General features: G+C 51.0%; 1 protein-coding gene across 4 annotated transcripts in view; it reads left to right on the top strand.

Annotated features, from left to right (window-relative positions):
• Positions 1-17404, top strand: part of LOC105474269 (nucleoredoxin) — a 173086-nt gene that overhangs the window by 111094 nt on the left and 44588 nt on the right. Inside the window, exons 1-2 of one of the 4 annotated variants that reach the window (XM_071082082.1) lie at positions 1639-1826; positions 1980-2016. The exons of 2 other annotated variants lie outside the window; for them this stretch is intronic. In XM_071082082.1, the coding sequence (XP_070938183.1) occupies positions 1804-1826; positions 1980-2016 (60 nt within the window). In that variant the 5' untranslated portion in view covers positions 1639-1803. Of the gene's footprint in view, positions 1-1621; positions 2017-17404 lie in introns of those variants that run through there. One more of the 4 variants, XM_071082081.1, reaches the window with a different exon arrangement.

The following is a 17404-nucleotide window of genomic DNA, read 5'->3' as shown; positions in this document are numbered from 1 at the left end:
GTTTCTCCATGTTGGTCAGGCTGGTCTCAAAATCCTGACCTCGTGATCTGCCCACCTTGGCCTCCCTAAGTGTTGGGATTACAGGCGTGAGCCACCGCGCCCAGCAACATTGCTGCACATCTGTCTTTGCACACTTCACACATGCATATCTGTGAATTGGAATTGCTAAGCCAAAGAATAACAGACATTATTAACTTCTGTAGACATTGCCAAGGTCCTTCTTGTAGGGGAGAGAGTGTCATTGCTTTATAGAAAATGTGTAACTCAGCCGGGCGTGGTGACTCATGCCTGTAATCCCAGCACTTTTGGGAGGCTGAGGCGGGCAGATCACCTGAGGTGAGGAGTTCGAGATCAGCCTGACCAACATGGAGAAATTCCGTCTCTACTAAAAATACAAAATTAGTTGGGAGTGGTGGTGTATGCCTGTAATCCCAGCTACTCAGGAGGCTGAGGCAGGAGAATTGCTTGAATGGCCTGAAGGCGGAGGTTGCAGTCAGCCAAGATCACACCATTGCACTCCAGCCTGGGTGACAGAGGGAGACTCTGTCTCAAAAAAAAAAAAAAAAAGGAAAAAGTGTAACTCCAGCTTTTGACAGCCAGCCTGAAATACCAGTAGTTTCCCTTGCCCAGAAAACATTGCTGCCTAATACAGAGGATATCAGTCAATGCATTGCCACTGAGGGAGTACAGGGAGAGGGACGATATCGAGCAAGAAAGATGACTTCCGGGAGCTGTGCTTTTCTCCTCTATTCAATCAATGTGGAGGAGATGATCTGTTTAGTCCCATCTCCTAATTTTACGTAAAACCAGGCGTGGTTCAAGTTTCAAGATCCAGGAGCCCAACCTCCAGGATAGCTTAAGCAGGCGGTCAATTCCAGAATGCACCCTTTCGTTTCTGGATTATCTTTTCATCCATGTCGAATGAGAGAGAAGGGTTCGGGGCATCCGGCCCTTCCCTGGGCAGCAGACTGACGGAACAGCGCCCGGATAGCCTCCGTTTTCAGGAGATTTGAAGCAGCTTCCTTAACTTTACCATCCTCTGCCCCTTTAATGCCGAACACATGCCTTAGAGGTCTGTTAATTAGAGGAGCCTCAGCGCGAGCGACGGGGCATGATGGTTTCTGTTATAATCAGGTTGGAAAGGATCTCAGGGTGGAAGTCTGGTCAAAAGCCTTCTGAGATGTTAGACCAGAGAATTATCTGGGGAGGGAAGGGGAATGCAGGGCAAGTTCCTGCAAAGCCTCACACTCATGTTGGTCTCACCGATGTTTATGGGGAGAAACAGCCTGTCACGGGCAGAGCCCACTTTGTTCCTGGATTCTGTTTCTTTCCGTACAGTCCGCCCTCCTGACGTGACACCATTAGGGCTGGTGTCTCGTCCGGGGGTACACGGACCTCGGGAACACAGAGGGGTCTAAGCTGGCGCCCCCCACGCTTCGGCAAATCTAAGAGTCAACACTTGGAAGCGCCCTGGTTTTGACTCCCTCAGGCGGAGATGGATTCAGACTTACTCTCCCCACTCCCCGCTTTTCATCGTGGGGAATTCCAGACCTACAGAAAAGTGGAGGACAAGCAGCACGACGCCCATCCTGTGCCCTTCACCGGAACTGAGCGACCGGAACCGGAACCGAGCGACGGTCAACATGTCTGTTCACCGGAACTGAGCAACCGGAACCGAGCAACGGTCAACATGTCTGTTCACCGCAACCCAGCGAGGGTAACCGCGTCCCTTCACCGGGACCGAGGAAACGGAACCGCGTCCCTTCACCGGAACCGAGGAACCAGAGCCGAGCGAGGGTAAACATGTCCGTTCACCGGAACCGAGCGACAGTAACCGCATCCCTTCACGGGAACCGAGCAACCGGAACCGGAACCCAGCAACGGTGGACGCGTCCCTTCACCGGAACCGAGCAACCGGAACCGAGCAACGATCCACATGTCCGTTCACCGGAACTGAGCAACCGGAACCGGAACCAAGCAACGGTGGACGCGTCCCTTCCCCGGAACCGAACGACGGTAACCACGCCGCCTCCCTCGGTTCCCAGGCTTCGCCGCCGCTGACTGGGGAACACACGGTCCGAGCCTGGCGGAACCTCTGCCTCTGGGTAAACAGCGGGTGTAGTTTTTCCCTGAAGGACAGTTGACCCTTGATTGACATGGGTTTGAACTGCACGGGTCAGCGTCTATGTAGGCGTTTTTCAACCAATCGTGAATCAAAAATACAGTGTCAGCCAGGTGCAGAGGCTCACGCCTGTAATCCCAGCTCTTTGGGAGGCTGAGGCAGGAGGATTGCGTCAGCCTCGGAGTTTAAGACCTGTGTGGGCAACATAGAGAGACCCCCATCTCTACAAATAATATTGAAAATTAGCTGGGCATGGAGGCCTGCACCTGTGGTCCCAGCTACTCGGGAGGCTGAGTCCGGAGGATCGCTTGAGCCAGGGAGGTCGAGGCGGCAGTGAGATGTGATTGTACCACTGCTCTCCATCCGGAGGGACAGAGCGAGACCCTGTCTGAAAACAAAACATGGCCGAGCACAGTGCTGGAATCCTAGCACTTTTGGAGGCCGAGGCAGGCGGATCACGAGGTCAGGAGATCGAGACCACCCTGGCTCATACGGTGAAACCCCGTCTCTACTAAAAATACAAAAAATTGTCTGGGCGTGGCGGCAGGTGCCTGTAGTCCCAGCTACTCCGGAGGCTGAGGCAGGAGAACCGCTTGAACCCGGGAGGCGGAGCTTGCAGTTAGCAGAGATTGCGCCACTGCTCTCCAGCCTGGGCAACAGAGCGAGACTCTGTCTCAAAAAAAACAAAGCAAAACAGAACAGTATTCGTAGGATGTGAAACTTATGTATGCAGAGGCTGGTTTTTCCTACACTCAGGTTCTGCAGGGCTGACTGTGGGACTTCAGTACGTGCAGATTTTGGAATACGTGTGGGTCCCGGAACCAATCCCCCGAGTATACATGGGGTAACTGTATTTGAAAATAGATTATATTTATCATATTTCATTCCTAAACCTTCATTATCTCCTAAAAACAAGGGTGTTGCCTTCATAGCAACAATACTCTTATCATACCCAAGAAATGTAGCGTTGATACGTGAGGAGCATAGGTCCACTGTCCTGCAGAATTTTCCAGAGTCTGAATTTGTCAAATGGTTCCCTCGTGATTAGATCCAGGCCAAACATTTCTGGCAGGAATGCTGCAGAGCTCCTATTGCATCTCAGCAGGAGCCACATAATAGTTCCGTCCTGTTGATGATGCTGAGGTTAAGCATTGGGTCGAGCTGATGTCTGCCAGATCGCTCGACTTTGTGCAGGTATTTTCTCCTTTGTAACTAACGAGCAGTAAGTGTGTGAGACTTTAGGACCGTAGGAATGTTCTCTTCCCAGCAACTTGTCACCCAGTGGCTTCATGTCCACTGATAGGTGATGATTCTTTCATGAATCTGGTTTGTTTTTTTTTTTTTTTTTTTTTTTTTTTGAGATGGAGTTTTTCTCTGTTGCCCAGGCTGGAGTACAGTGGTGCGTTCTTGGCCCACTGCAACCTCCGCCTCCTGGGTTCAAGTGATTCCCCTGCCTCAGCCTCCCGAGTAGCTGGGATTACAGGCGCCCGGCACCACGCCTGGCTAATTTTGTATTTTTAGTAGAGATGGGGTTTTGTTGATCCGCCCATCTCGGCCTCCCAAAGTGCTGGGATTACAGGCGTGAGCCACCGCTCCCGGCTGTTTTATTTGTTTTAAGGGACAGGGTCTCACCCCATCACCCAAACTGGGTTGCAGTGGCACAATCATAGCTCACTGTAGCCTCTAACTCCTGGATTCAGGCGATCCTCCTTCCTCAGCTTCCTGAGTAGCTGGGACTACAGGCATGTGCCACCACACCCAGCTAAGTTTTATTTTTATTTTTGTGTTTTTGAGATGGAGTCTTACCATATTGCTGAAGCTGATCCTGAATTCCTGGTCTCAAGGGAGCCTCCCACCCCGGCCTCCCAAAGCACTGGGATTACAGGTGTGAGCCACCGTGCCTGGCCTCCTGAATCTGTTTTTACACTGATTATTGCAGAATTCTGGGCTTTAAATTGTCACTTCTTCTACATTTATTACCTCACATTCCTTGACGAAGAGCCCCTCATTGCATGAGCACCATGGCTCACGCCTGTAATCCCAGCACTTTGGGAAGCTGGTGGATCGCTTGAGCTCTGGAGTTCAAGACCAGCCTGGGAAACATGGTGAAACCCCGTCTCCACCAAAAATACAAAAAACTAGCCAAGCATGGTGGTTCACGCCTGTAATCCCAGCTACTTGGGAGGCTGAGGTGAGAGAACTGCTTGAGCCCAGGAGGCAGAGGTTGCAGTGAGCTGAGATTGTGCCACTGCACTCCAGCCTGGGCGACAGAGCAAGACTCTATCTCAGTTTAAAACAAACAAACAAAAAAGAGCCTCTCATGTTCTCCCACTCCATTTTTTAGTATTATTTCAGACTCATGGATTTTAAAAAAAAAATTCTATAACTGTAGCTTATTAATTTCACTATTTTTTACTGTATCCCAAATTTGGTAAGTGGGAGTCTTTTCAAGATGGTTCTTGAGTCTTTCAACATGTTCCCAGCATCCTGTAAGCATTTGCTTGCTTTTCTGGCACTCAGTGAGACGTTCAGGCTCAGCTTGGCCTCTCCCTCCCCTAGTCTTGGAATCAGCTCTTCCTCTGAGAAACCCTCCTTCCCTTTGGTGGAGGGATGGTCCTTAGACACCAACATCTGGGCATGAAGTACGTTCCTTGCTGGGCCTCTCACTGCTAAAGAGCAAAGAACGGTCAGGCACGGAGGCTCACGCCTGTAATCCCAACACTTTGGGAGGCTGAGGTGGGCGGATCACCTGAGTACAGGAGTTCAAGACCAGCCTGGCCAACATGGTGAAACCCCGTCTCTACTAAAAATACAAAAATTAGCTGAGCATAGTGACACTTGTTTGTAACCCCAGCTACTCAGGAGGCCAAGCCACACAAATCACTTGAACCCAGGCTGTGGAGGTTGCAGTGAGCCGAGATGGTGCCACTGCATTCCAGCCTAGGTGACAGAGTGAAACTGTGTCTGAAACAAAAACAAACCAAAACAAAAAACTGAGAAATTTAAATGTGTTTTCAAATCTTGAGTTGATACTGATACGTCGCACTCAGAGGCAGCCACCCAGGGCCCTTCCTTACTTCCCCAGTCTGTGTCTGTGTTCCTCTCGTCCCACCGTGATTGATAACCTGGTTTACAGATTTGCAGCCTCCATAATCATGGCCAGCAGTCATCCTAACGAGTCAGGTTCAAACTTTCTTTTCAGTTCTTTTTGTCCTTAGACCACATCCAAGTAAGGAGGAGTAGTCAGAGAGCTAGATCCAAAGGCCACTGGAATTATTTGCCTTTTTCTCTAGGTAGCTAATAATTATTATTAGAGTTAGGGTCACATGTTTCTGTTCCTATTAAACTTTAGGATTTGCTGTTTGCTCCTACTTTTTACTTGATTTTATTCTTTTAGTCAGTAAATGTTTACGAGGTTCAAAAGTCAAAAATATATAGGCCTGGTGCAGTGGCTCATGCCTGTGTTCCCAGCACTTTGGGAGGCCAAGGTGGGCGGATCACCTGAGGTCGGGAGTTCCAGACCAGCCTGGCCAAGATGGCGAAACCTCGTCTTTATGAAAAATTAGCCGGGCGTGGTGGCGTGCGCCTGTAATCCCAGCTACTCAGGAGGTTGAGGCAGGAGAATCGCTTGAACCTGGGAGGCGGAGGTTGCAGTGAGATGAGATCAGGCCACTGCCCTCCAGCTTAGGCAACAGAGCAAGACTCTGTCTTAAAGAATAATAATAATAAATATTTTTTTAAACTTAAAACCATATAAAATAATATACAAAGAGAAGGCTCACTTTCATCGCCAGAAGTGAGTGTGTTCCTTAGTTTCTGACTCACCCTTTCTAACTTCCTTACTGCAAAAGTGATCCACATCTCTCTGTCTTGGGCCCTTCTCTTGATGCTTACACAGGAAGGGTCTGAGGTTCTGGTTCTCAGGATCAGCTGTGACCAGAGGAAACATGTTAGAACAGATTGAAGTCCTGCTCGTCCTTCACTCTGTTAATTTGCTCAGTTTTGTCTGTCGTTTAGTCATCTGTGAAAAGGCAAAGTACCCCGTGGAGGATAGGGAAGGGGTGTCTGGAACGACCTGAGGGCCAGGCCTTTCAGAGAGGAGGAAAGGGAAGGGGTGTTTGCAACGAACGATCTGAGGGCCAGGCCTTTCAGAGAGGAGGAAGCAGCCTGAGTTAGGTTTGGATGGGCCATTGAATGGCGTTTGACGGGAGTGGAGCTAATGAGTGGAGCTGACGGTGGTGTCCCCCGAGCAGATCTGGGATCCGTGCAAGGGATCGTGACGGAGGAGATGAGTTGGTTCTCTGGCAGGCCCGCCCGTCCGTGCAGCTGCTGTTTTGTATTTGAGTAGTTTGCGTTTCCCTTTCCTTTTCATACAAGATTATCTAGTCTTAATCCCCTTCCTCCTGCATAAGGGTTGCTGGAAACCATTTTTTTTTCTTTTGAATAAACATCTTGGGGAAGTTAACTTTTCACATTTGTTGTTGTTGTTCTTTACTTGACATTAAGGAGCTTTTATAAGCAATTAAAACTAGGAGAAAACCCAAACCAAAAATTTCCCTAAACTCCGGATGACCTCAGTCGGAACCTCTCCAGCGTTTCTGGTCGTAACTCCTTTGGTGAATTTAGAGAGAGACTCTTTATTCCACTTCCAAACGACCGCTTTGAACTCTTGGTCAACGTGGATAAACACATCTCCGGGGGTCCGTGAAATATGGTTGTGGGCTCCGACTGAGGAGGCCTCATTTTCAAACCATAGCTGGACGGGAAACTGGATCTGAAAGTATTTCCTGGAATAACTTGCTCCGTTTCTTGAGTGGCAAGTTTTTTTGGTAAAGATACTCTCCCAGACACTGGAGGTGCCATGGCCTTTGAACCAGATCCTTCCAATAGTAAATCATTTTGTCAGTTCCTCCTTGGTGGATGGAATCCATTCTTATCAGGCCAGAGAGCCTTCAAAGTAGAGTCAAGAAACCCAGAAAATTGGCCCCTGCCTGCCCTTGGCTAGCTGTGGGATAGAAAGAGAAGCCTGGGCTTTTCACCATAGGGCTGTTTTCTATAACTCAGCCATTCAGTATCACCTTTGTGGTTCTTTCATGTCAGAATACCAGCTATACTGCCATTCACTTACATTTTTCTTTAAATATATTCATTTTAAAAATTCAGATTTAGGCTAGATGTGGTGGCTCATGCCTGTAATCCCAGCAGTTTGGGAGGCTGAGGTGGGAGGATCATGTGAGGTCAGGAGTTCGAGACCAGCCTGGCCAACATGGAGAAACCCCGTCTCTACTAAAAATAGGAAATTAGCTGGGCGTGGTGGCAGGCACCTGTAATCTCAGCTACTCAGGAGACAGAGGCAGGAGACTCACTTGAACCCGGGAGGCGGAGGTTGCGGTGAGCCGAGATCACACCACTGCACTCCAGCCTGGGTGACAGAGGGAGACTCTTGTCTCAAAGAAGAAAAAAAAAAAAGAAAAGAAAAAAAGAGGCCGGGCGCGGTGGCTCAAGCCTGTAATCCCAGCACTTTGGGAGGCCGAGACGGGCGGATCACAAGGTCAGGAGATCGAGACCATCCTGGCTAACACGGTGAAACCCCGTCTCTACTAAAAAAATACAAAAACCTAGCCGGGCGAGGTGGCGGGCGTCTGTAGTCCCAGCTACTCGGGAGGCTGAGGCAGGAGAATGGCGTGAACCCGGGAGGCGGAGCTTGCAGTGAGCTGAGATCCGGCCACTGCACTCCAGTCTGGGCGACAAAGCGAGACTCTGTCTCAACAAAAAAAAAAAAAAAAAAAAAAAAAAAAGACAAGTACTTAGCAAGACCAGTGATAAAGACCAGGATAAAGACTACTTTACCCACAGACTCCCGTTCTAAAGCATGCCCTGCAGTGACTTAACACTCATCTCCTCGCAGAAGCATCCAGCCGGAGTCCCAGAGGTAAAGACCTCAGTAGGCAGCTTTTCCTGTGGAGTTTGTTCTGTGTTTGCAGAGGCTTTGACTTTAGAACGTCCGTCTCCTCTTACTCAGAGTTGTAGGCTTTTTCTGTCCTCAGCCATGAAGCAAAAGAATTTTGGCAAATGCAAGGAGAGATTGGACCCTCTTTTTTTTGAGATGGTGTCTCACTTTGTTGCCAGGCTGGAGTGCAATGGCGCGACCTCGGCTCACTGCAACCTCCACCTCCCAGGTTCAAGCGATTCTCTTGCCTCAGCCTCCCGAGTAGCTGGGGTTACAGGAGCCCGCCACCATGCCCGGCTAATTTTTGTATTTTTAGTAGAGACGGGGTTTCACCATGTTAGCCAGGATGGTCTTGATCTCTTGACCTTGTGGTCTGCCTGCCTAGGCCTCCCAAAGTGCTGGGATTACAGGTGTGAGCCACTGCGCCCGGCCTAGATTAGACCCTCTTATCTTCATCTCCCACAGGGACCGGCTGTGGACTTGCCGTCTCATACGACAGGAATCATTTTCTGCTGGTTTTGATTGAGTTCTCTGGCACACTGGACGGGGTTTGTTGTAACGCACACATTCCTCCTGCCAAGGTACACAGAGTCTTTAGACTCAGAGGCTTGTTTTATGATTTTTTCCCCTAAACTTAATTTATTCTACATATCCCATGGCAGAGCTAAACATGTGTGGGTATTTGGCTGCCAGAACTGGTGGATCAGATGGGGCCTTGCCTGTCCTTGCTGGAGAATGGGAGGGCTGCTTCCTTCTGGGGCATATTTTCAGAGAGAGTTCTGTGAATTTCAAACAAAACTTTTCAACAAACCTATTCATGAATAGAAGGTAAGAGAAAAATCTGGGGGAAATTTTACCCACACTTTGATCCTGGGGAGCAGTCAAGTTTTTACTAGCCACAAAGAAGATATCTTGGACGGGGTGGAAAATGTTTACTTCCTTCTGCTTGTAACCCTGAGCGAAGCTGTCCTGGAACCCCTTAGGGCTCTCTCAGACCCGGGGGGTTCAAAGGCCGCCTCTCTTCTTCTGTGTTAGTCTATGAAAATTATTTATGTATTTGAGATCATGTCTTGCTCTGTTACTCAAGCTGGAATGCAGTGGCATGATCAGAGCTCACGGCAGCCTCAAAAACTCCTGGGCTCAGGTGATCCTCCTATCTCAGCCTCTGAGTTATCTGGGACCACCGGTTTGCTCCACCACACCAAGCTAATGTTTTCCTTTTTGTAGAGATGGGGTCTTACTATGTTGCCCAGGCTGGTCTCAAACTCTTGTGCTTAGTTGACCCTCCCACCTTGGCCTCCCAAAGCACTTGTGGTTATAGGTGTGACAGATGTGACAGGTGTGATCATAGGTGTGATAGGTGTGAGCCTATGCACCCAGCTTCCATATGCAAAATTTTAAACTCTTTCTGAGACGGAGTCTCGCTCTGTCACCCAGGCTGGAGTACGGTGGTACAATCTTGGCTCACTGCAACCTCCGCCTCCCGGCTTCAAGCAATTCTCCTGCCTGAGCCTCCCGAGTAGCTGGGATTACAGGCATGAGCCACCACACCTGGCTAATTTTTGTATTTTTAGTAGAGATGGGGTTTCACCATGTTGACCAGGATAGTCTCGAACTCCTGACCTCAGGTGATCCATCCTCCTTGGCCTCCCAAAGTGGTGGGATTACAGGCGTGAGCCACCGCACCCGGCCGCCAATTTTTTTTTTTGGGACGGAGTCTCGCTCTGTCGCCCAGGCTGGAGTGCAGTGGTGCGATCTCCCAAGTAGCAGGGACTACAGACGCCTGCCGGCACACTTGGCTAATTTTTTTTGTATCTTTTAGTAGAGACGGGGTTTCTCCGTGTTAGCCAGGATGGTCTGTGATCTCCTGACCTCGTGATCCACCCGCCTCGGCCTCCCAAAGTGCTGGGATTATGGGCGTGAGCTGCCGCACCCGGCCTAAATTTTAAACTGTTAAAACTCCACTCGAATGAGCAGGTGGGATCATTTTAAATCTGTCTAACTAAAAAATATTCTAGTGGCAGGATCTTTCCTCCGAAGTACCTGCTTTCAAGTGTCCAAAAAACCTGAGAGAGAAGAGCAAGTACAGTGGGAAGGGAGAATCAGAAACAGCTATTCCAGATTCATTCGTTTAATCCACAGATATTTTTACTGCAAGCCTACTTTGTGCCATGCACGATGCCAGAAGCGGGGTGAGCTAAGTATCTCCCTGGCCTCATGAAGCTCTGTAGTCCAGTGGCGGGGGGGGGCACATCTGATTCAACAAGTCACACAACTATAGAATGAAAATGGGCCGGGCGCTCGGGCCCACGCCTGTCATCCCAGCACTTTGGGAGGCTGAGGCGCACGGATCACGAAGTCAGGAGTTGGAGACCATCCTGGCCAACATTGTGAAACCCCGTGTCTGCTAAAAATACAAAAATTAGCCGGGTGTGGTAGCACGCGCCTGTAATCCCAGCTACTTGGGAGGCTGAGGCAGGAGAATCACTTGAACCCGGGAGGTGGAGGTTGCAGTGAGCCGAGATCGTGCCACTGCCCTCCAGCCTGGGCTACAGAGCAAGACTCTGTCTTGAAAAAAAAAAAATTGGCCGGGCGCGGTGGCTCAAGCCTGTAATCCCAGCACTTTGGGAGGCCGAGACGGGCGGATCACGAGGTCAGGAGATCGAGACCATCCTGGCTAACACGGTGAAACCCCGTCTCTACTAAAAAATACAAAAAACTTAGCCGGGCGAGGTGGCGGGCGCCTGTAGTCCCAGCTACTTGGGAGGCTGAGGCAGGAGAATGGCGTGAACCCGGGAGGCGGAGCTTGCAGTGAGCCGAGATCCGGCCACTGCACTCCAGCCTGGGCGGCAGAGCGAGACTCCGTCTCAAAAAAAAAAAAAGAAAAAAAAATTAAAAAATATGTAATAAAAATAGTGAGAAGTACTGTAATGGAAGAGTACTAGGGCTTGGACATGTAACAGGGCACCTGGTCCGAACTTGGGAGGGAGGCAGTGCGCAGAGAAGGCTCCCGAAGACGTGATGTTTGACCTGATGTCTGCGGGGCGAGGAAGAGTTAGCCAGGGCGAGGGACACACAGTAAAGACGGGGACACCTCGTGGGAAAGAGACATCAGTGGGCCTGAGTTACCTGGGAGCTTTTTCTCTTTTTTCCTTTTCTTTTTTTTTTTAGACAGAGTCTCGCTCTGTCGCCCAGGCTGGAGTGCAGTGGCGCAATCTCGGCTCACTGCAACCTCCGCCTCCCGGGTTCACGCCATTCTCCTGCCTCAGCCTCCCGAGTAGCTGGGACTACAGGTGTGCGCCACCACGCCTGGCTAATTTGTGTATTTTTAGTAGGGATGGAGTTTTGCCATGTTGGCCAGGCTGGTCTCAAACTCCTGACCTCAGGTGATCCACGGACTCCCAAAGTGCTGGGATTACAGGCGTGAGGCACCGCGCCTGGCCGGGAACTTTCTTAACATTTACACTTTTAGCCCAGCGTGGTAGCGGGCTTCTGTAGTCCCAGCTACTCAGGAGGCTGAGGCAGGAGAATCGCTGGTACCCGGGAGGCGGAGCTTGCAGTGAGCCGAGATAGCGTCACTGCACCCCAGCCTGGGTGACAGAGCGAAACTCCGTCTCAAAAAAAAAAAAAAAGAAAAAATTTCCACTTTAGGTCTCACCCCCTGGGAGTCAGATCCAGTGGGTCAGAGGTGGGGCCTGGAAATCTGCATGACTCCCTGAGACTCTGAGGCATCCTGGGCAAACGGGCGTCCTGGGGAAATGCTGCATTAAACACTTCTGATGGAGCTCTTTCCTCCCAGTTTGCAACGTGTGCTGGAGGGAATTCTAGGCCTCCTTTGTTAGGCTTGGCATACGCATAACCCCAACCGTGCAGGGAGACCTGGACCCAGTCAGAGAGCAGACAGGGGTCCTGCCTCCCTGCTCCACCCACCCAACCCTACTTTCTGCTTGACATCTGCTTCCAGGAGCCCCATATCCAAATCCGACACCAACTCGGAGCTCTGGGAGCTGGAAAGGAAAGGAAGTGTTGGGGTTTCTTTTTTCCCTCCCCTGACATTTTCTAGATGTCAGTATGGACATTCAGAGGCAAGTCTGTCTACATAATCTGTCCTGACTTTTTCTGGAGGTAGAAAGGAGAGAGAAAACAGGGTTGAGTTTGGGGAGCAAGACGCCAGCTGTGGGCACGAGGGGTCCCAGGGAGCCTGTGGCCCACGTCCTGGTCAGTGGGGGGTTTGATGAGTTTCCCTGCTGGAGACGCCCCTGACTGTGGCTGAGACTGAGGCTGTGGCTAAGGCAGGTTCTCGTTGATGGGACTTGTGAGGAGGTGTCGTCGGGATGCCCCTGGATGGCAGAAGAGCTGGGACTAAGCCAGCAGGGATTGCTGCTTGGCCAAGAGCCTTCTAGAGGCTGCGGGGCCTTGGCCGGCATTCAGGGATAAGCCAGGGCCACAGGATTCCTGATCCCTTTTCTCGCCGCTGCCTCCGTTGGCACAGGACCTAAGGGCTTACAGTGGCAGGGCCGTTCCTGAGACTGGCGCCCCTAATTGAGCTACAGCGTTTTCCAACTTTTTCCACTCTCCATTTCAAGTCTCTGGTTAGATCAGGAGAAAGTCTGGCTGTGGCGCCATCTTTAAACCACTGGCAAACCTGCTAATCTCCCTCCATAGAGAAAGCCGACCTCAGCGTTCCGCAGGCAGCGTGAGTCAGATCACATGTAATCGTGGCTTGTTCTTTGTTCTTTTCATTTTGACACTTAGCCTCTATTTATGGTGAGTGGTACTGGTTCTCTACTTACAATCGCAATATAAAGTTTCCTTTCAAAATAGATTTTTTTTTAAAGGAGTCTACTCAAAGCAAAATAAGTGAATAAGCGTCTGGGTGAGGAGGGCACACGTTGTAAATGATACATGTGGATGCTGGAGCTTGGAAACTGGGTGCTGGGAGCAGCCATCTGGGTTTCACATCTGGCTTCATCTTCACAGCAAGCCCATGAGGCAAGCACAAGGATTTCTCCCAGTGTACAGCGGAAGTAGCTTCTCGGAGAGGTGAAGGGACATTCCCAGCCTGGCTGACTTTGCCACCCTGCTCTTTCCACCTGCCCTTTCTTGTGACCGGGGGACACAGTGACCTCAGATTCATTCTGTAGCCCCTCAGCCCCTCCACATCCCCCCCACCCCCATGCTATCTAAGCATCTTCTCTCCCTTCTGCAGCCCAAGGCTGCCCCCGGGAGCAGGCAGGCTTGTGCTGCTCTTTGTCCTGGCATCTTCATTTCAACCGGGGAACTTTGGGTGGAGCCGTAGCCAAGTGAAAAGTGGAGCTCAGGCTTGCTGGACCCCGGCTTCCCTCCGCATCCCCCAGCGTTGGACACAGACCTTCCTCTGGGTGGTCTGGAGACCAGGTTGGAACTTGTTGATGTTTAGCAGTTCGGTTCTGCTGAAAGTTGACGGGATTATCGTGCTCTATAAATCGGTCAGCCTGTCCCAGGAAGCCGTGCTCCTGATGGAGAAGCTGTTTGTGTGTGGTTTCTGTTCCGAAGGCCTCAGCAGTTTTAAGTTTCCTAAGCAAGTGATTTTCGTGGCATCGTCTGGGTCTGACTCACTGGGATGTTTCTGCTCTGGAGGAGAAAGTCAAGTCTCGTTGCAGCCTCAGGAACTCCACCCTCTGCCCGTCTTGGTTCTGTGGCACCAGCGGTGTCTGCAACCAGCGCATGGGAAGGTGCCCACACACCTGGCCGGGGAGTGCCCGCCGACGGCCCTCACTGAACTGCCTTTGAAAACTAAAGTTGGGGGACATACTGTGCCTGCTTATGAATATCGTGTGTGTGATTCTGTGTCGGGAGTGTGCTCTGAGGGACGTGTGGCCGTTCATCTTGTCTGCAGAGGAGACCTCCCGCCTTCGTCCCTCCTGACTCAGGTCCCGGTTCCCCCCCCCCAAAGCCCGCTGGAGACAGCGAGCTCGCACAACCTTCCTGGAGGAAGAGCCCTACTTTGGGAACTCACAAAATGGCATTTCTTGGCAAGTTTGTGAGTTTGCTCATGGCCACTTCCTTGGACCCACAGGTCGGAGCGGTGGACTGACTTTTCTGGTGTCCACACACATGTGAGACCTTTGTGTATCTTAGGCTCCCACTTAAGAAATGGGCTGCTGGCTGCAGGGAGCAAGAGGTCCAGGAAACTCATCTGCTCTCTTGTCTGAAGCCGTCATCTTGCTCCTTCCTCTGCGTATCTCATGGGAGCAGGAGCAGGTGTCTCCTCCTCGGGCCCCGGGGCTCCTGGGGGAAGACAGAAGAATGATCCGTGAGAAAGGGATTTGAAAGGGCTGAGCGCGTCTGTCGGGTGATTCTGCTTTTCTTTTTCTGGCATCCTAAGCAGTGAGGATTTAGTGATGTGCTCAGACTCTCCACACACACAGACCTACGTACCTGTCTTAGTTAGGAGTCGTTTACGAGGAGCAGAAATGGACTCCAGCTGCCTTATGTGGTTTGGGTTGGACTCTCCGAACACAGTTGTTCATTGCAGGGGCGTCCGGATGCAGGACGGCACCCAGCTGGGATGTGGGGGACCAGCCTGGGTTCAGGAGCAGGTCGCTCTTGGGCTCCTGGGGGCTCTGCAGCTTCTCTCGTTCGCTTCTCTCTGACTCTGGCGTCTTTCCTGCCCCTCGTCTGTCCTCCTGTGTATCAGCTCCATTTCTGTCTGCTGTCCCTGGCCCAGCAAGGCGACCCCTGCCTGCCCTTGATGTGAGTTTATGGTTCTCACCTCCATTGTCAACTCTTCAGCACTCCTCTACCTTCCCTGCATCCTGCCACCTTTAGGAAATGATGATTGCTTGTCTGTGGAGATAAAGGGACGAGGCAGCTGGCCGCCAGAGGACGAGGACGTGGAGGGAAGGAGGAGGGAGTCCAGCAGCCCCTGAGGCTGAGAGGGTCAGTGCGGTGCCCTCCTGGAGCCTGCTCATAGCACACTGGTTGGGAGGCTCCCATCTTTTTTTTTTTTTGAGACGGAGTCTCATTCTGTCCCCCAGGCTGGAGTGCAGTAGTGTGATCCCAGCTCACTGCATCCTCTGCCTCCCAGGTTCAAGGGATTCTCCTGCCTCAGCCTCCTGAGTAGCTGGGATTACAGGCATGTGCCACCACGCCCAGCTAATTTTGTATTTTTAGTAGAGATGGGATTTCACCATGTTGGCCAGGCTGGTCTCGAACTCCTGACCTCAGGTGACCCACCTGTCTCAGCCTCCCAAAGTGCTGGATTACTGCGCCCAGCTGGGAAGCTCCGATCTTAGTAAATCCATCTTTGTGTCCAGTTTCTGAATTCCCAGGAGAGAGCGTGATTGGTGTTAGATCAAGGGTGTACACCCACCCCGATTACCTGTGGCCCAAGGCAGAAGCCCGTGGAACAAAGGGTGTGGGCGGGCCGGGGACTGCCATCCCAGGGGAGGGTCTAGAGAGGAAGCCGGGGCCTGTTACATACCCAGACAGGCTCCTTTCCTTTCTCAAAGGCGAAGACCTTAGTCTTGATCTGACCCCATACTGTCTGGCACAAATACCTGGTAGGTTTGAGATGATCAATACATGTTTATTGATGAAAAATGAGGCCGGGCGCGGTGGCTCACGCCTGTAATCCCAGCACTTTGGGAGGCCGAGGCGGGCGGATCACAAGGTCAGGAGATCGAGACCACAATGAAACCCCGTCTCTACTAAAAATACAAAAAATTAGCCGGGCGAGGTGGCGGGCGCCTATAGTCCTAGCTACTCGGGAGGCTGAGGCAGGAGAATGGCGTGAACCCAGGAGGCGGAGCTTGCAGTGAGCCGAGATAGCGCCACTGCACTCCAGCCTGGGCGACAGAGCGAGACTCCGTCTCAAAAAAAAAACCAAAAAACAAAAAACAAAAAAAAGAAAAATGACCAGGCACATGAGTGGTACAGACATCCTGCTGAAACCTGGCACTTGGCCTATCCAGAAAACCTCCGTCATCTCCAGCACCCCCGGCCATCGTCCTCAGACCACGCTTCAGCCTCTCTGTCTGACGCGACTGACGTCTAGGACCGTTCCTGCCGCTGTCCACTTTCTTACTAGCTTCTGAAGCCTCAAACAGAGAAAGTGGCCGGGGAGGCGAGCCGCCTGCGTTTCTCTCAGTAGGCGGCATTTGGAACCCGTCGTGTGGTGGCTCCTTGGAGTTCGTTGTTTGGAAGTAAAACAACACACACGAATACCGCGTTGTAAAAATGGCTTTCCGGCCAGAGCCTTGGACTTTTGTGTTTTGATGGAAACACCCATCTAAATTTCCTGGTTTATTTTTTCTGAATGGCCAGGCATTACAAGTGCCACTGTTTTTTAAATCCTGCTTGTCTTGAGTCGCAGCAGTACCTTTTATTGGCAAGAAATCAGCCAGGCGCAGTGGCTCACGCCCGTAATGCCAACACTTTGGGAGGCTGAGGTGGGCGGATCACCTGAGGTCAGGAGTTCGAGACCAGCCTGGCCAACATGGAGAAACCCTGTCTCTACTAAAAATACAAAAAAATTAGCCAGGCGTGGTGATGGGTGCCTATGATCCCAGATACTCAGGAGGCTGAGGTAGGAGAACTGCTTGAAGCCAGGAGGCAGAGGTTGCAGTGAGTGGAGATCGTGCCATTGCAATCCAGCCTGGCCAACACGGCAGGATTCCATCTCAAAAAAAAAAAAAAAGGAAAATCAACGTTCAGTAACTGGAAATGAATTGTCAGGGGTTGACATCCTCCTGAGGGTGACAGGGACCAGAGAGAAACTCTGCTTAATTAATAGTGTTTCATCTTCGATCCTTCACTCGCTGGTTTTGTAACAACTTTATGTAGCAGAAAGAGAGATGGGAATTGACAGTGGTCTGGAAGAGGAGGGGAAGGTGATACTTTGTTCTGTATTTACTCCTATATTTATTTCTATATTGGGCTTGTAGCTGTTTTTTCTTATTCTACATGAATCACTTGGATGCATAAATTCAAAGACATATGTCTGTGGGTCTCACACATCTGTCTTGAATTTCATCTTTTCCACCCTGTCTTCTACTTTCCAAACAATTTACCTCCCCCTCTCTCTCTCCCTGCTGTTACTTATTTCCCTGGGCAACGGAACCCTTTCATTTCAGGAGCTGGTGGAGGGAATGAATGCGAGCCACAGTCTGTTTCTGTGTAAAGGCATCTTGGTACCCGGTGGTCATAGTTTCTTAGTGTTGGACACGATTCCTTTTGCTGTGGACGCGGCTGGTCTGCGGCAGTGGGGCTGAGGCTGTTTGCCGAGCTGCGGACGTGCCTGGCTTGCCGGATTCCCGGTGAGGTGATGTTACGGCTGTGGACCAGTCCGG

Source organism: Macaca nemestrina, chromosome 17, assembly GCF_043159975.1.
Source record: "Macaca nemestrina isolate mMacNem1 chromosome 17, mMacNem.hap1, whole genome shotgun sequence".
NCBI classification, from domain to species: domain Eukaryota; kingdom Metazoa; phylum Chordata; class Mammalia; order Primates; family Cercopithecidae; genus Macaca; species Macaca nemestrina.
Note: the sequence above shows the minus strand (reverse complement) of the source record. Positions and strands in the feature narration are given on the sequence as shown.